General features: G+C 39.7%; 2 protein-coding genes across 20 annotated transcripts in view; both read left to right on the top strand.

Moving 5' to 3' along the window:
- The window catches only part of LOC109878241 (uncharacterized), a 205,849-nt gene that overhangs the window by 35,344 nt on the left and 150,633 nt on the right, over positions 1 to 19,872 (top strand). For 14 of the 18 annotated variants that reach the window (XM_031820155.1, XM_031820153.1, XM_031820151.1 and 11 more), the window contains exons 1-2: positions 13,375 to 14,179; positions 14,356 to 14,420. The exons of 1 other annotated variant lie outside the window; for it this stretch is intronic. The gene's annotated coding sequence lies outside the window, so the exon portion shown is untranslated. 3 more of the 18 variants (XM_031820149.1, XM_031820152.1, XM_031820159.1) reach the window with 3 other exon arrangements.
- LOC116371288 (B-cell receptor CD22-like) overlaps positions 1 to 19,872 on the top strand; it is a 71,627-nt gene that overhangs the window by 46,684 nt on the left and 5,071 nt on the right. Inside the window, exons 1-2 of one of the 2 annotated variants that reach the window (XM_031820177.1) lie at positions 18,201 to 18,619; positions 19,741 to 19,818. The exons of the other annotated variant lie outside the window; for it this stretch is intronic. Coding sequence (XP_031676037.1) covers positions 18,580 to 18,619; positions 19,741 to 19,818 — 118 coding nt within the window. The 5' untranslated portion in view covers positions 18,201 to 18,579. Of the gene's footprint in view, positions 1 to 18,200; positions 18,620 to 19,740; positions 19,819 to 19,872 lie in introns of those variants that run through there. 2 annotated transcript variants of the gene reach the window in all.

Raw genomic sequence — 19,872 nt, 5'->3', positions numbered from 1 at the left:
GTTTTCTGTAGTTTTAGTTCAGTTGTACAGTTGCATTTACTTACTTACTAGATAATTATGTAAATGTATGATGATAAATATATTATGCTTCTGCTCTTTTTCATTTTGCCATTTAGATATTTTTTTATTACATAATGTGCTTTTCTCAGTGACTGATACTGATAACATTGACAACAGCTTTTTAATGTGTAAAGTCTCAGACCAAGTTTATCTTGATGTGTTGAAATGATGTACTTGTATTGCTGTCAGACATTATTGAGCAATGGCATTAATGAGAAGGAATATTAATACCGTAATCACACTTTTTTTACATAAAATTATGAATTTCTACCTACTTTAGATAAAGTATGATTCAGTGTAATTTATGCATCATGTTGTAAATAAGCTCAAAGTTTAAGACAATTCATTCAAACTGTTTTTGTTTTTTTTACATTACAGTTTAGCCTGTCATTCCTAAAAATAAGAAAAAGATTTTAAACGTATTCCACAGTTATTATAATATTGTATGACATAATGGCTGTCAAGCATGTAAATGTGGCCGCGTTCGACATTGCAGCCGGCTTTAAAGGCGAGTCCAGACTGACTGACCTACGAGTAATCTAAGGTAATTATTTATCATGCAAGCCGATTTGTAGATCAGTCAGTCAGTCAGAATGTACCCATCACACGTCACAGTTTTGATGCTCTTGAACACAGCGTTGTGTGAATGAGGAAGGAAGCTCTCTCTGAATCAGCATCTTGGTCCCTGACATAGAGTTGGATAGAGGGCAGGGCTTTGCATCTTTTCATGATGGGTTCTGTGACAATATCGGCAGCTCAACTGACGGCTCTCTCTATTTTAAAGTAGTACATTTCTTCTTCTTCAACCTCCATGATTTTAATGACAGTCGATAAACAAACTGAAAGGATGCAAACAATGTTATGCCCATGCTTAAACAGCCTTTGTAGCTAGTGTGCCTTTTATCCAACTCTATGGTCTTTCACAACTTCAAAGTTGTGTCAACCACAGACCTCATACCTCACAGTCAGTGTCTGTTTCCTCAGACTGACAGATAGTTCATTACAACACCTCTCTCCCCTTCACTCTGTAAGTATGCTTGACAATATCTTAAAATATGTATAATTTATTATTTGTCTATAGCCATGAACCATAATCCTCTGTTATGGGCATGACTTTTGCATGTTCTTGTGAGGATTCTGAGAGCAGTAGACTTTGGTGGAGAGGTTTGCATGTTCTTGTGAGGGTTCTGAGAGTAGTAGACTGTGGTGGAGAGGTTTGCATGTCATTGTGAGGGTTCTGAGAGTAGTAGACTGTGGTGGAGAGGTTTGCATGTTCTTGTGAGGGTTCTGAGAGTAGTAGACTGTGGTGGAGCGGTTTGCATGTTATTGTGAGGGTTCTGAGAGTAGTAGACTGTGGTGGAGAGGTTTGCATGTTCTTGTGAGGGTTCTGAGAGCAGTAGACTGTGGTGGAGAGGTTTGCATGTTATTTTAAGGGCTCAGACAGTGGTAGATTATAGTGGATACTTTTTTTGAACATTTGATTGAGAGATATATCCTGTACATGTTGCTTATACAGTAATATTTTTGCCTGACAAATGTGAGCCTAATAAGGTAAGATTCTCACATACACGTATCGGTTTGAGAAGAATACATTATAGTGGGGACTTTTTGAAAATGACCTAAAGTAAGAGTGACGGTAAGAGTAAGAGTGATTGAGTGAATGTTTCATAAAAGGTTTAGGAGTAGAATTAAGATGAGACACAGTGATGGTGGGTTGTGTTTAGGAGTAGAATTAACATGAGACACAGTGATGGTGGGTTGTGTTTAGGAGTAGAATTAATATGAGACACAGTGATGGTGGGTTGTGTTTAGGAGTAGAATTAACATGAGACACAGTGATGGTGGGTTGTGTTTAGGAGTAGTATTAACATGAGACACAGTGATGGTGGGTTGTGTTTAGGAGTAGTATTAACATGAGACACAGTGATGGTGGGTTGTGTTTAGGAGTAGTATTAACATGAGACACAGTGATGGTGGGTTGTGTTTAGGAGTAGTATTAACATGAGACACAGTGATGGTGGTTGTGTATAGGAGTAGTATTAACATGAGACACAGTGATGGTGGGTTGTGTTTAGGAGTAGTATTAACATGAGACACAGTGATGGTGGGTTGTGTTTAGGAGTAGTATTAACATGAGACAGTGATGGTGGGTTGTGTTTAGGAGTAGAGTTAACATGAGACACAGTGATGGTGGGTTGTGCTTAGGAGTAGTATTAACATGAGACACAGTGATGGTGGGTTGTGCTTAGGAGTAGAGTTAACATGAGACACTGTGATGGTGGGTTGTGTTTAGGAGTAGTATTAACATGAGACACAGTGATGGTGGGTTGTGCTTAGGAGTAGTATTAACATGAGACACAGTGATAGTGGGATGTGGTTTTGTTGGTATAGATCACACTCAGCATCACATTCCTGTTTTACCTTCCTGTCCTAGATAGACCTATTACAGGCCTCTTGAACCATACGTTCTTTACACAGAGATCCTATTAATTTACTAGTTATTAGTTCTAATATGTAAATGCTTCTTTATATGGACATGATATGCACTTTACAGTATCTGGACAGCACATTACATTAGACTATATAGATAACATGCTACATTAGACAATATGGATAACAGGTTAATTATACTATATATGGAGAACAGGCTACACTAGACTATATATGGATAACATGCTACATTAGACTATATATGGATAACAGGCTACATTAGACTATATATGGATAACATGCTACATTAGACTATATATATGGATAACAGGCTACATTAGACTATATATGGATAACATGCTACATTAGACTATATATAGATAACAGGCTACATTAGACTATACATGGATAACAGGCTACATTAGACTATATATGGATAACAGGCTACATTAGACTATATATAGATAACAGGCTACATTAGACTATATATGGATAACAGGCTACATTAGACTATATACATGGATAACAGGCTACATTAGACTATATATGGATAACAGGCTACATTAGACTATATATGGATAACAGGCTACATTAGACTATATATGGATAACATGCTACATTAGACTATATATGGATAACAGGCTACATTAGACTATATAAATGGATAACAGGCTACATTAGACTATATATTGATAACAGGCTACATTAGACTATATATGGATAACATGCTACATTAGACTATATATAGATAACAGGCTACATTAGACTATACATGGATAACAGGCTACATTAGACTATATATGGATAACAGGCTACATTAGACTATATATGGATAACAGGCTACATTAGACTATATATGGATAACAGGCTACATTAGACTATATATGGATAACAGGCTATATTAGACTATACAGTATATGTACAGCAGCAGTCAATACAGCAGACTATGGTGATGATCATACTGATGTCTCTGCTTGTTTGTGTTGTTTCACCATTCTATCTGATTCAGGTTGTAATGTTGACATCAGTGTGTTGGTGTAGCCAGTGTTGTTTCACCATTCTATCTGATTCAGGTTGTAATGTTGACATCAGTGTGTTGGTGTAGCCAGTGTTGTTTCACCATTCTATCTGATTCAGGTTGTAATGTTGACATCAGTGTGTTGGTGTAGCCAGTGTTGTTTCACCATTCTATCTGATTCAGGTTGTAATGTTGACATCAGTGTGTTGGTGTAGCCAGTGTTGTTTCACCATTCTATCTGATTCAGGTTGTAATGTTGACATCAGTGTGTTGGTGTAGCCAGTGTTGTTTCACCATTCTATCTGATTCAGGTTGTAATGTTGACATCAGTGTGTTGGTGTAGCCAGTGTTGTTTCACCATTTTATCTGATTCAGGTTGTAATGTTGACATCAGTGTGTTGGTGTAGCCAGTGTTGTTTCACCATTCTATCTGATTCAGGTTGTAATGTTGACATCAGTGTGTTGGTGTAGCCAGTGTTGTTTCACCATTCTATCTGATTCAGGTTGTAATGTTGACATCAGTGTGTTGGTGTAGCCAGTGTTGTTCCACCATTCTATCTGATTCAGGTTGTAATGTTGACATCACTGTGTTGGTGTAGCCAGTGTTGTTTCACCATTCTATCTGATTCAGGTTGTAATGTTGACATCAGTGTGTTGGTGTAGCCAGTGTTGTTCCACCATTCTATCTGATTCAGGTTGTAATGTTGACATCACTGTGTTGGTGTAGCCAGTGTTGTTTCACCATTCTATCTGATTCAGGTTGTAATGTTGACATCAGTGTGTTGGTGTAGCCAGTGTTGTTTCACCATTCTATCTGATTCAGGTTGTAATGTTGACATCAGTGTGTTGGTGTAGCCAGTGTTGTTTCACCATTCTATCTGATTCAGTTTGTAATGTTGACATCAGTGTGTTGGTGTAGCCAGTGTTGTTTCACCATTCTATCTGATTCAGGTTGTAATGTTGACATCAGTGTGTTGGTGTAGCCAGTGTTGTTTCACCATTCTATCTGATTCAGTTTGTAATGTTGACATCAGTGTGTTGGTGTAGCCAGTGTTGTTTCACCATTCTATCTGATTCAGGTTGTAATGTTGACATCAGTGTGTTGGTGTAGCCAGTGTTGTTTCACCATTCTATCTGATTCAGGTTGTAATGTTGACATCAGCACAAGATTATTTCTTCTTTATTATTTTTCTATTTAACATTTATTTAACCAGGAAGGACTCATTGAGATTTAAAATCTCTTTATCAAGAGTGTCCTGGCCAAGATAGGCAGCACCAAGTCATTACAAAAATGACAGGAAAACAACATGAAAAACTACAAGTCATCTAGTAAATCCCATAGAATTCCCGAGAGAATAACAAAATCAAAAACAGCAAATTATAAACATTGACAGGTCCGGGAATCAGTCTCAAGATCATTCATCAGTGATTTAAAAACATAGACAGGTCAGGGAATCAGTCTCAAGATCATTCATCAGTGATTTAAAAACATAGACAGGTCAGGGAATCAGTCTCAAGATCATTCATCAGTGATTTAAAAACATAGACAGGTCACGGAATCAGTCTCAAGATCATTCATCAGTGATTTAAAAACATAGACAGGTCAGGGAATCAGTCTCAAGATCATTCATCAGTGATTTAAAAACATAGACAGGTCAGGGAATCAGTCTCAAGATCATTCATCAGTGATTTAAAAACATAGACAGGTCAGGGAATCAGTCTCAAGATCATTCATCAGTGATTTAAAAACATAGACAGGTCAGGGAATCAGGCTCAAGATCATTCATCAGTGATTTAAAAACATAGACAGGTCAGGGAATCAGTCTCAAGATCATTCATCAGTGATTTAAAAACATAGACAGGTCAGGGAATCAGTCTCAAGATCATTCATCAGTGATTTAAAAACATAGACAGGTCAGGGAATCAGTCTCAAGATCATTCATCAGTGATTTAGAAACATAGACAGGTCAGGGAATCAGTCTCAAGATCATTCATCAGTGATTTAAAAACACCAATCAGGACAAGTTCTTCCAGTTTAAAAGTATTCTGTAAGGTGTTACTATTATTGAGGACATTATTATTAGGATGGTGCAGTAATGTTGAGATGCCAGTAGGAGGAGCTCGACTCTAGAACACTGGAACCTTCAGTACCACTTTGATGCAGCTGATGAGGAGAGGAAATTGAATGTGTTTGTAGAATAGAATGAATGACATCATGGAACTGACCAAATGTAAATGGAACTTTGACCTGTTCCATGTAGAACTCAGAGGGACAAGGCAACACATTCTAATATATTATAAACATTCCATAGAGAATAGTCAACATATTGTTAACATGGTTCTGTATTTAAATAAAAGCGGAAATGGGTGACATTTTGTCCATTATAGAAATGTAGGACCCATTTTAATGCAGTAACCTCCCTTTTCTGATGTGCTGTTCTGGTCGTCATGCATGTTAGTGTCTTAAAGAGGAAGGAAAGGACTGTGTCATCTACTTTAAATATGTATCAACCACAGAACTGACACTTACTAGCAGTTTCCACTCACTATCAGTCAGTTGACTCACTGTACAAGACCTCTCCCCTTCACTTCACTCTGTAAGTACTCTTGACAATGTCTTGAAATATAGTTTTGGGTTATTTGTTTTTAGTAATAAGTCATATACTTGAGGGTAATGTATAATTCTACTTGTTGTTATGTTTTGAGCTGTGTTCTGGTTGTTACATCAGGGTCAGTATTCATAAAGTGTGTCAGTGTAGGAGTGTTGATCTACATAGAGATGAGATAATTAACCAGGGTAAAAAAAGACAATCAAACCAATATTTAAACACTGCAGTGTGTGTGTACGTGTCCGCCCCCATGGGTGTGAATTACACAGTGGATTTATCTGAGGGCCCTTTAGGACCAGACTGATAGGGAGGAGGGTTGACATCTATACTGTGTAGGATGTGTGTTTTAACTTTTCTACATCCATAACAACCAGCTCTCTAGACTTTGATACAGACTCCATGGGCCTTATGGGCCTTTACTACAGATAGTGTCTGTATTTGTGTGTGTGTGTGTGTGTGTGTGTGTGTCAGTCGCTGTTTAGCCTCACAGCTTGAGGATAGTAGCTATCATTGAACCTGGTGGTCATTCTTTAGGCTGCTGTACAGCTTGATGGACTGTAGAGGATTGAACATTTATCCTCCTATATTTGGGGTTCTGAGAATAAAACAGCTTCAGAACAATCAATGTAGAAATGTGTGTTTACAGTAATACTGTTGATGTTGAATAAGTTATTGTTGTTGTTTATAATGATGATGATGACAATTGTATATATTAGGAATTTATTTTTGCATCATGCCAGTTTAAGTAGACAGACGTAGACAGACATGCAACACATCACACACATTACATACATAGTGCAATAGACTTACAGACAGACAGTATTCACATAGACAACCATATAGCACAATACAACACAACACAATATGATACTGTTTTGTTTTCAGTAATGAGGCCCTGTACCCCGTTTACAGTTTCTACTTCAATGTATCAGGTGGAGTTATTCACCAGCTATATAGTTGTTGTTTATGTTTCTAAGACTGCAGGGTGGGAGATGCAACAATGGACTTGAGAACAGCAGGTAGTGTGTTGGTGGTCTTTCTCTGGTCTGTAGCAGGTATGGTCTCATTCATAATGTTTTAGTTGCCCTGTATATCAATCTAAAGACATTTCTAAAAGGAAAATAATCATAATGTTATTCTGGTGTTTTCTGTTAGGTGTCTCCACTTCCCTTTAAATAGTTATATTTCACACCTCACTGATTGATGCTTATCTCTGGTTTCCATTCACACTTCTGCATATCAGCAGCAGTAGCAGAATAAGAAGGTTGTCAACCACCAGCGGGGTTGGGGTCAATTCCATCTCAATTCCATCTCAATTCAGGAAGTAGACTGAAATTCCAATTCCAATTATTTTCAAATCTTTTGAATTAGGAACATTTAGAAAATGTGGAATTGTAATTTGGTTAACTTTCTGAATTGACTGGAATGCTTTTTACTTCCATGATGTATATTGAAATGAATACTAGGATGATATAAGGGAATGTACATTTGAGTAGATGGGTCCTACAGTATCCTGCACATGTTTACATGCATTTGGATGTAATATTGTAATGTCTGTTTTTTTATAGTCTTGACGTCACAAATGAAGTTCTCTCAAGGTTGAGTCCTGTGACACTGTGTTTCAGGTGTTCTGGGACAAAATACTGTGAAGAGTGTCTGTGCCTTAAAGGGGTCATCAGTGGACATGCGCTGTCCTGTTCCCAGTGTGACCCAAGTCACAGAGATAGTCTGGTTTAACACATGGTTGAATCCTTATGATCTGAGATGGGACCCTAAGTATGATGGTCGTGTGGAGTACAGTGGAACTACAGAGAAGGACTGTATCCTGAGAATCACAGACCTGAGACAGAGTGACATAACAACATATCACTTCAGATATAAAACAAACCAGTATTCAGAATGGAAATATTCATATGGATTCATTCTCAGTCTCACAGGTACTGTATAAATAGTATCGTACAGGTCAAGTTATTTATTACATGTTCTATGAGACCAGTGAAATGGTGGTGACTGACAGACTTCCTCCATTATTGTTTCATAACCTCTCCCTTCAGATCTAAAGGTGGAGAGGATATATGACAACACACTGACCTGTAGCACCACCTGTACTCTGACTGGTAACCCCACATACATCTGGTACAAGAACGGACAACGTCTAGATGAGAGCACCTCCCCCCAGTACAGAGACCCAGTCTCCAGTAACTATGACGATAGTTTCTCCTGTGCTGTAAAAGGCCATGAGGATCTCCCCTCTCCTGCAGTGTGTAAGTGGGGGAAAAAGTGTTGATTCAAACACAGTGTTTCACTCTAGCAATACCACCAGCTCAAATGGTTGTGATTCATACTGAAATGACTTGAAATGAACAGTTTACTTCTTTACTTTGCACCTACAGAAACAAGACATGAAAAGTTAAAACTATTAACAGAGAGCCTCTTTATGTTTCAGGTGTTCAGGGTCACAACTGCTGGAGGGTGACTTACACCAAGAGGAGAATCTGTGTCTTGAAGGGCTCCACAGTGAACATATCCTCCTCTTACACTCATCCCACTAGTTATATAGAACAAGGTTCATTCTGGTTTACACAGAAACACCCTGTAGATGTCAGGTCATATCCAGAGTATACAGGTCGTGTGGAGTACAATAGGAACACAGAGAACCACCACACCATGACAATAACACACCTGACAGAGAAGGACTCGGCTGAATACATATTCAGATTAATAACAACAAAAGAGGGGAGATTTTCTGGCCTTCCTGGTCTGATGTTGACTGTCACAGGTAATACTTCACCTACAGTTGTTACTGTAATAGGACAAGTAGGACTAATCACATGACAAGCCAGTCGGGAGTCAAATATGACGAATGTTTCCTCTTAGATATCCTGTTAGAGATGGATCCTACGTCTGTGTCAGAGGGGGAGAGAGTCACACTGAGATGTAGAACCCAATGTACAGTCGGTCTCAACCCCACCTACATCTGGTACAAGAACAGACAAAGTCTGACCAACCCAGTCACCAGTTATAACAGCCTGATCCTAGACCCAGTCACCAGTTATAACAGCCTGATCCTAGACCCAGTCAGCAGTGAGGATGCAGGGAACTACTCCTGTGCTGTAGAAGGCTTAGAGAGAATCCTCTCTCCAGAAGAGACTCTCACTGTCAGATGTGAGTACATGGAGTGTTGATATATCTACAGTGAAAGTCATTGATATCATCTCTTTAATAGATGGTTCTACATGTCAGTGTAATATACTAATCTATACTAATTTACATCATCTCTGTAATACATGGTTCTACATGTCAGTGTAATATACTAATCTATACTAATTTACATCATCTCTGTAATACATGGTTCTACATGTCAGTGTAATATACTAATCTATACTAATTTACATCATCTCTGTAATACATGGTTCTACATGTCAGTGTAATATACTAATCTATACTAATTTACATGGTATATGGGTTCTTATTTGTTCTGTCATCTTCAACACCAGACGGCCCAAAGAACACCTCAGTGTCACTCAGTCCCTCTGGTGAAATAGTGGAGGGCAGTTCAGTGACTCTGACCTGCAGCAGTGATGCCAACCCACCTGTGGACATATACACCTGGTACAAGAAGAATGGAGGTGGCTATCAGAGTATGACAGGACCACAGCATGTCTTCAAACAAATCCAGTCATCTGACAGTGGAGAGTACTACTGTGAGGCCCAGAATGAGATGGGGACAGACATGTCTAGGACCATTAACATGGATGTGAAGTGTGAGTAAAGTACAGCTCAGTGTTTGAATGAGAAGGTAGCAAAACAATTAGAACTAATTTAAGTAGCCCTTATGCATAACATCTCCAAATGTGTATTATTGTTAACATTTGTGTAATTTATATTTTTAGATAGTTCTCTGACTTAACAGAGAATATATTTTTGACATGTCATTTGTAAATATACTACTGTCATATCCTCGAGACATTTCTATTCTATTTCTTTTCTATTTTTAATAGTCTGGCTTCACAGATTTTGATATATATGATGACCATTATAATCATCTGTCAAATTCAAATTAATTTTTTACATTTCATTTGTAAATATACTACAGTCAATAACCTCTGACATATTCTCCTTTACTAGATACTCCAAAGAACAACTCAGTGTCAGTCAGTCCCTCTCGTGAAATAGTGGAGGGAGGTTCAGTGACTCTGACCTGCAGCAGTGATGCCAACCCACCTGTGGACAAATACACCTGGTACCAGAAGAACGTAACCTCACCAAAAGCATCAGGACAGAGTTACAGCATCACTAACATCATCTCTGAGGACAGAGGAGAATATTACTGTGAGGCTGAGAATAAATATGGACGTCTCAACTCTTCTTCTGTGTCTGTGGACGTTCAGTGTAAGTTCACCTCATCTTTAATCAGAGGATCACATTTAAATTCATATTTCAATAACAAGAAAAACACTATTTAATACACTGTTGTTACATATTGTCCACCAGACGGCCCAAAGAACACCTCAGTGTCAGTCAGTCCCTCTGGTGAAATAGTGGAGGGCAGTTCAGTGACTCTGACCTGCAGCAGTGATGCCAACCCACCTGTGGACAAATACACCTGGTACTTTCAAAATGAGACTTTTCTAAATGGATGTGGACAGATGTACAACATCAGTAACTTCAGGTCTGAGGACAGTGGACATTACCACTGTGAGGCCTGGAATAGAAGAGGATCTAGGAACTCTACAGCTCTGATGATCATTTTACCAGGTGAAGTTTCATCTTATATATTTCAACACAAAATGATGTTTCAAACTAATATTAATAATTATACTTTAGCTTATACAACTTTGTTTTATAATTATATATACTTTGAGATTAGATAAGTTAACAAATATTGTTCTAATGTCCTCATATCATCCATATTTTATTGTAGGGAAACAAACCTCAGTTCTGACTACAGCTGTAGGAATCATAGTGGTTGTTCTGGTTCTCATCCTCTGTTTCTCTGGACTCATGTGGTTCAGGTGAGAGATTCTTTTAAAGATTATTTCACTCCAACTCTTTTTTATGAACTTACTTTGTTCATTGATTCGTTCAATAATAAATGTATTAATTAATGTGTAAACCAGGAAGAAGGCCTCCACATCCACCTCTGACACAAGAGACACATCAGAGAATGTACAGGTGAGTCTGTTGGAATCAGAGAATGTACAGGTGAGTCTGTTGGAAACAGAGAATGTACAGGTGAGTCTGTTGTTCTGCACAACGCAGAGTTCCTGGATACAGCCGTTAGCTATGGTACATTGGTCTATATACTGTACCATGGCTAAGGACTGTTCTTAAGCACGACACAACGCAGAGTTCCTGGATACAGCCCTCAGCTGTGGTATATTGGCCTATATACTGTACCACGGCTAAGGACTGTTCTTAAGCACGACACAACGCAGAGTTCCTGGATACAGCCCTCAGCTGTGGTATATTGGCCTATATACTGTACCACGGCTAAGGACTGTTCTTAAGCACGACACAACGCAGAGTTCCTGGATACAGCCGTTAGCTGTGGTATATTGGTCTATATACTGTACCATGGCTAAGGACTGTTCTTAAGCACGACACAACGCAGAGTTCCTGGATACAGCCCTCAGCTGTGGTATATTGGCCTATATACTGTACCACGGCTAAGGACTGTTCTTAAGCACGACACAACGCAGAGTTCCTGGATACAGCCGTTAGCTGTGGTATATTGGTCTATATACTGTACCACGGCTAAGGACTGTTGTTCTGCACAACGCAGAGTTCCTGGATACAGCCGTTAGCTGTGGTATATTGGTCTATATACTGTACCACGGCTAAGGACTGTTGTTCTGCACAACGCAGAGTTCCTAGATACAGCCGTTAGCTGTGGTATATTGGTCTATATACTGTACCACGGCTAAGGACTGTTGTTCTGCACAACGCAGAGTGCCTTGATACAGCCCTTAGTCGTGGTATATTGACCATATACTACAAGCCCGAGGGCCTTATTGCTATTATAAACTGGTTACCAACATAAATAGAAAGTAAACAAATAGTTTGGTGTCATACCAGTGTTCTATTGTCTGATATACTGTATGTGAAATGAAATGCTTATTCAGCCAATCAGCATCCAGGACCTAAACTACCTGGTTTATAATAGTATCTAGTAATATACAGTGCTTTCAGAAAGTATTCAGACCTCTTGACCTTTTCCACATTTTGTTATGTTACAGCCACAGACTTCAAACCTCACACTCAGTGTCTATTTATATAGACTTCCAGTAAGTTAACTTACAACACACTTCACTTCACTTGATTGTCAGACGTAACAGAGTTAACTTCTAGCTGGCTAGCTAGCTTTCGGTATCACTGAACAACATCTGCTTCATGTAGCTAACAAGCCAACTGAGATAGTTAGTTCACTGAATTCATATACCAGTCCAACGTCGACTCTTAATAACACAGTATCTTTACATGGTTGGTTTATTCGGTCTACATTTCTTTACATTTTCAAATGTTATTTGACATTTTATTTTGTGTATTTTCATTTGTATCTTTATCTGCTGCCATCCTCCCCTGACTCCGCCCACTTCTTCCCCGAAGTAAACATGACTCCGCCCACTTCTTCCCCGAAGTCGACCTGACTCTGCCCACTTCTTCCCCGAAGTAGACCTGACTCTGCCCACTTCTTCCCCGAAGTAGACCTGACTCTGCCCACTTCTTCTCCGAAGTAGACCTACCCCGCCCACCTCTTCCCCGAAGTAGTGTCACGAACCCCGCTTCCTGAGTCTGTGTTTGCCTGTGTTTCTGTCCTGGAGTGTGTTTCCGGTGTCCTGGAACGCACCCTGTCTGGTTGCCGGGCAGATTAGCTTGTTGGGAGATCGATGTTCACCGCACCTGTATCCCATCAGTAATCTGCACACCTGTCCTGATCATCACCTCTCCCCTTCAAAAGCTCTGACCTGACATCCATTCCCTGCCGGATCGTTAGCCATGAACAGTATGTTGTGCCATAGTATCAGCCTCAAGTTGGATAGAATTTGTTTTGTTGTTTTGTACGTCTTGCTTGCCTTCAACTTACCTCCGTTTGTTCTGTCTTCAGTTACTCACCCGGATCATTTACCCCATTCCCGCCTGGTCATCGGAGGATTCCGCTTCCCCATTGGATCCACCTATTTACTCCCATCAACTCACCACCGCTGCCCGCTACGCCACCTGGATGTATCTACCCACTCACATTCACTTGTAAATAAATACTCACCTTCTTCCTACTCTCCTTGTCCTGGTCTGCTTCTGGGTTCGATTTTGAAGAAACGTGACAAGTAGACCTTGTGAGCATCGTAGATTTGCATGTTTTGCTCTCTGATCGGATTGTCTGAATTCACTAGTTGAGTGTCAATCACAGAAAAAAGCAATAGCTATAGAGTGAGTTGTTGTTTATGTTTCTAAGACTGCAGGGTGGGAGATGCAACAATGGCCTTGAGAACAGCAGGAAGTGTGTTGGGTCTTTGTCTGGTCTGTAGCAGGTCTGGTCTCATTCATTATGTTTTAGTAATGTTATCTTAATGTTATTCTGTGTGTTCAGTGACATCGTCTGTTAGGGGCTTCTTCTTTTCTGGAATAGTTGTCTTTCACACCTCACTGAGTAACACTTAGGTCCTTTCTGTGGTTTCCATTCACACTCAGCAAGTAGAGTACGGCAACAAAGTGTGGACAAATGCTGTTAGTGTGAGGAAATGGGTCTGTAATGTATAATCACTATAATGTGTGATTGTGTTTCAGTGTTACTGGGTCAGGATGGCAGGAGTGTGAAGTACATCACTCAGAGTATCTGTGTCTTGAAGGGGTCAACAGTAGAGCTGACCTGCTGTTACACATATCCCAGTGGTACAGTCACAACAACCTTCTGGTTCACTAGAAATGATGCTGAGGAGAATCCTGTGACTCTGAGTGATGAACCAGACTACACAGGTCATGTGACGTACTGTAGCAACAAGAAGAATGGCCACACCCTGACAATCAGAGATCTGAGAGAGTGTGACTCAGCTATGTGCAAGTACAGTGATATAGTTTTTTAGTCACTTTATTTGGATAGTCTGGATAGATGCTCTACAGATGGTCATGTTATCAATACACTTCCTGTTGATAAGTTACTGCTTATATTTTTTACTGTGTCACAATAGTCTCTTTCTACTATTGTCACTGTACCTTGACACAGCTCTCTCTCCACAGTGTCCATCCTGACCCTAACTGGGACACACACCACTGAAAATGAGGACCAGACACTCTGGCAGTAGGTATGTTATAACATATTCATTAATGTGTTTATTTTGTATATAGTATTTGTGTTTGTTTGTGTGAGTGAGTGAGTGGGTAAGTAGATAAGTGAGAGAAAGACAGACACAGAGGAGAGAGATGAACACAGAAAGTAGAAGTGTAACGGCTTTCTTCCGTCGAAGGAGAGTCGGACCAAAATGCAGCGTGGTTAGTTCGATACATGTTTAATGAAAACGAATACGAACAATACAAAAACAACAAACGGAAAATGTGAAAACGTATACAGCCTGTCTGGTGACAACTAAGACAGAGACAGGAACAATCACCCACAAACACACAGTGAAACCCGGGCTACCTAAATATGGTTCCCAATCAGAGACAACGATAATCACCTGACTCTGATGGAGAACCACCTCAGGCAGCCATAGACTTTACTAGACAACCCTACTCAGCCACAATCCCAATACCTACTAAAACCCCAATACAAAAACACAACACAAAATAAACCCATGTCACACCCTGGCCTGACCAAATAAATATATAAACACAAAATACTAAGACCAGGGCGTGACAAGAAGTGAGAGAATACTATAGAGCAGTGTGTAAAGTGCTCATCCTTTGTCACTGTCTCTCTGAGTGTGAAAATCTCCCACAGTGACACGTTCACATCTCTTCAGAGAGATGCTCAGCACTCCGTATATCAGACCATCCAGGGGAGAAAACCACCACAGAACCTGGACTAAAGAGAACCACCACAGAACCTGGACTAAAGAGAACCACCACAGAACCTGGAGGGAAGAGAACCACCACAGAACCTGGAGGGAAGAGAACCACCACAGAACCTGGAGGGAAGAGAACCACCACAGAACCTGGAGGGAAGAGAACCACCACAAAACATGGACTGAAGAGAACCACCATAAAACATGGACTGAAGAGACCCACCACAGAACATGGACTGAAGAGAACCACCACAGAACATGGACTGAAGAGAACCATCACAAAACATGGACTGAAGAGAACCATCACAAAACATGGACTGAAGAGAACCATCACAAAACATGGACTGAAGAGAACCACCACAAAACATGGACTGAAGAGAACCATCACAAAACATGGACTGAAGAGAACCACCACAGAACATGGACTGAAGAGAACCATCACAAAACATGGACTGAAGAGAACCACCACAGAACATGGACTGAAGAGAACCACCACAGAACCTGGACTAAAGAGCTATGGCTCCAAACCAAAGCTAGTCCTTACACTCTATTCTCTTGCTAATATATTGTTATAATATCTTGAAGGTTCAACCAAATTACAAAATGACACATTGGTTTCCCTTCCCTTTTAGCAGTCTATGAACATGGTGTGACATCAGTCCCTGCTTTGGTTTAGTTTCTCCTGACACTGTTTCCACTTGCTAACGTTTTAGCATTCGTGGCACAAATCCCATTCGTCATGTGACTGTTAAGAGGCATTTCTCGCCCATCATTTCAAAATCAATCAAAAGTTTTTTTTAAATGCGTTGTGAAGGTCAACAAAGTCACTTCCAGATGATTTGAACATGATGAGAGAATGTTAACATGTGAAATCTTAATATCAGTCCCGTGACTTGAATGGGATTTTTGTAAATGTGGGAGTGTTCGACATTGTAGCTGACTTTATAGGCAAGTCGAGATCTACAAATCACCTTGCATGATGAATAACTACTCAATATTATTTATAGATCATTCAGTCAGTCACAATTTACCCATGATACATCAGTTTTGATGTTCTCGAACACTGTCTGTGTGACTGCTGAAGGAAGCCTTCTCTGCATAAGCTTCTTGGTTCCTGACATAGAGTTGGATAGAAGGTACATCTTGGCATCTTTGTCATGATGTCTTCTGTGACAGAATGAGCAGCACCATTGAGGGCTATTTCCATATTAAAGTAGTTTATATCTTCAACTTCCATAAGTTTAATAACAGTCGGTATACCAACTGAAATGGGGTATTCAATGGCTTAGCCGTGCTAAAACAGGCTTTGAAGCAAGTACGTCCTCTATTCAACTCTATTGTCCCTGACTGCTTCAATGTTGTGTCAACCACAGACTGCAAACCTCACACTCAGTGTGTATTTATATAGACTTCCAGTAAGTTAACTTACAACACATCTCCCCTTCACTCTGTAAGTCTGCTTGACTATATCTTAAAATATGTTTATTTTATCATGTGTTTGTGTCCATGAACTTCTGTATCCTGTTATGTGCATGGCGATGCTGTTGTAATGTATGTTTTGTTTTTCTGTTATTTACAGTATACTCTGTAGATGTATTTCTGCGTATTTAATCTGATACAGTATTGTACATGGGGTTACACATGTATTTTTGTATGGTATTTTAAGGACCATCAAAGCAAGAGATTGTTGTGGAGACTTGTTTGAAAATGAACTAAAGTAAGACTGAGAGTAACAGTGATTAGGTGTATGCTTCGTAAGAGCTTTAGGAGTAGTATTAACATGAGACACAGTGATGGTGGGTTGTGTTTAGGAGTAGTATTAACATGAGACACAGTGATGGTGGGTTGTGTTTAGGAGTAGTATTAACATGAGACACAGTGATGGTGGGTTGTGTGTAGGAGTAGTATTAACATGAGACACAGTGATGGTGGGTTGTGTTTAGGAGTAGTATTAACATGAGACACAGTGATGGTGGGTTGTGTGTAGGAGTAGTATTAACATGAGACACAGTGATGGTGGGTTGTGTTTAGGAGTAGTATTAACATGAGACACAGTGATGGTGGGTTGTGTTTAGGAGTAGTATTAACATGAGACACAGTGATGGTGGGTTGTGTAGGAGTAGTATTAACATGAGACACAGTGATGGTGGGTTGTGTAGGAGTAGTATTAACATGAGACACAGTGATGGTGGGTTGTGTTTAGGAGTAGTATTAACATGAGACACAGTGATGGTGGGTTGTGTTTAGGAGTAGTATTAACATGAGACACAGTGATGGTGGGTTGTGTTTAGGAGTAGTATTAACATGAGACACAGTGATGGTGGGATGTGTTTAGGAGTAGTATTAACATGAGACACAGTGATGGTGGGTTGTGTGTAGGAGTAGTATTAACATGAGACACAGTGATGGTGGGTTGTGTTTAGGAGTAGTATTAACATGAGACACAGTGATGGTGGGTTGTGTTTAGGAGTAGTATTAACATGAGACACAGTGATGGTGGGATGTGTTTAGGAGTAGTATTAACATGAGACACAGTGATGGTGGGTTGTGTGTAGGAGTAGTATTAACATGAGACACAGTGATGGTGGGTTGTGTGTAGGAGTAGTATTAACATGAGACACAGTGATGGTGGGTTGTGTTTTGGAGTAGTTTTAACATGAGACACAGTGATGGTGGGTTGTGTTTAGGAGTAGTATTAACATGAGACACAGTGATGGTGGGTTGTGTTTAGGAGTAGTATTAACATGAGACAGTGATGGTGGGTTGTGTTTAGGAGTAGTATTAACATGAGAGACAGTGATGGTGGGTTGTGTTTAGGAGTAGTATTAGCCTAAGACACAGTGATGGTGGGTTGTGTTTAGGAGTAGTATTAACATGAGACAGTGATGGTGGGTTGTGTTTAGGAGTAGTATAAACCTAAGACAAAGTGATGGTGGGTTGTGTTTAGGAGTAGTATAAACATAAGACACAGTGATGGTGGGTTGTGTTTAGGAGTAGTATTAACATGAGACAGTGATGGTGGGTTGTGTTTAGGAGTAGTATTAACATGAGACACAGTGATGGTGGGTTGTGTTTAGGAGTAGTTTAAACATGAGACAGTGATGGTGGGTTGTGTTTAGGAGTAGTATAAACATAAGACACAGTGATGGTGGGTTGTGTTTAGTATAAAGTATTTTGTTGGTTTAAATGCACACACTCAGTATCACTTCCCTGTTCTCCTTTCCTGTCTGTCCCGAGTCATATCAGAAATCTGTATATACACATTAGACTTTACAGAACATGTTCCTCTGTAGCTCAGTTGGTAGAACATGGCACCTGCAACGTTATGGGTTTGGTTCCCAGGACCACCCATAGGTGCTCTAGTCTAGAACACTGAACCTTCAGTACCACTTTGATGCAGCTGATGAGGAGTGATGGTCATGGGTGTTTAAATGGAATGGGTTCTAATTGAATAACATCAATGAACTTTGACCTGTATATTCAGAACTCAGAAGGGCAAGGTAGGTCATTAAAATGATAATGTTATAAATAGTATAGTCAACACATTGTTTACATGGTTCTGTATGTAGTATAAAAGACCACAGTGAAAACTGACACATTTTTTAAATAAAATAAATATATGCCCAGACTTGTCTTTTACACCATTTCTGTTCTATTACAGTAACAGCCCTTTTCTGGTGTGTTGGTCTGGTTGCCATGTTAATGTCTTTACTAAACAGGAAGGACAGTTCTGCATCCACTACTTGTGTTCTGACTGCTTTTATAAGGTGTCAACACTTACTTCTTGTTTTCACTCACTACCAGACAGTTGACTCACTGTACAAGACCTCTCCTCTTCACTTCACTCTGGAACTACTCTTGACAATATCTTGAAATATGGTTTCTGGTTATTTGTTTTTGGTCATAAGTCAAATACTCGTGGTTAATGTATCATTTGTGTGTGTGTGTGTGTGTGTGTGTGTGTGTGTGTGTGTGTGTGTGTGTGTGTGTGTGTGTGTGTGTGTGTGTGTGTGAAAGAGAGTGAGAGAGTGAAAGTCACTGGCTGTTTAGCCTCACAGCTTGAGGATAGGTGCTGTCATTGAACCTGGTGGTCAGTCTTTAGTCACTGGCTGTTTAGCCTCACAGCTTGAGGATAGGTGCTGTCATTGAACCTGGTGGTCAGTCTTTAGTCACTGGCTGTTTAGCCTCAGAGCTTGGGGATAGGTGCTGTCATTGAACCTGGTGGTCAGCCTTTAGGCTGCTGTACAGCTTGACAGACTGTAGAGGATTGAACATTTATCCTCCTATATTTGGGGTTCTGAGAATAAAACAGCTTCAGGATAATCAATGTAGAAATGTGTGTTTACAGTACAACAGAGCTGTTCAATAAGTGATTGTTGTTGTTTACAATGATGATGATGACTACATATATTAGGAATTTATTTTTTGCATCATGTCAGTTTAAGTAGACAGACATGCAACACAACACAACCATATAGCACAATACAACACAACACAACACAATATGAGCCTGGTTCATTTTTAGTAATGAGGCACTGTACTCCATTTACAGTTTCTACTTCAATGTATCGGGTGGAGTTAATCACCAGTTATAGAGTGAGTTGTTGTTTATGTTTCTAAGACTGCAGGGTGGGAGATGCAACAATGGCCTTGAGAACAGCAGGAAGTGTTTTGGTGGTCTTTCTCTGGTCTGTGACAGGTATGGTCTCATTCATAACTTATACGTTGGTCAATCTACAGACATTTGTATTAC

Source organism: Oncorhynchus kisutch, unplaced genomic scaffold, assembly GCF_002021735.2.
Source record: "Oncorhynchus kisutch isolate 150728-3 unplaced genomic scaffold, Okis_V2 scaffold3072, whole genome shotgun sequence".
Classification (NCBI taxonomy): Eukaryota; Metazoa; Chordata; class Actinopteri; order Salmoniformes; family Salmonidae; genus Oncorhynchus; species Oncorhynchus kisutch.
This window is presented reverse-complemented; position numbering and strand designations above follow the sequence as displayed.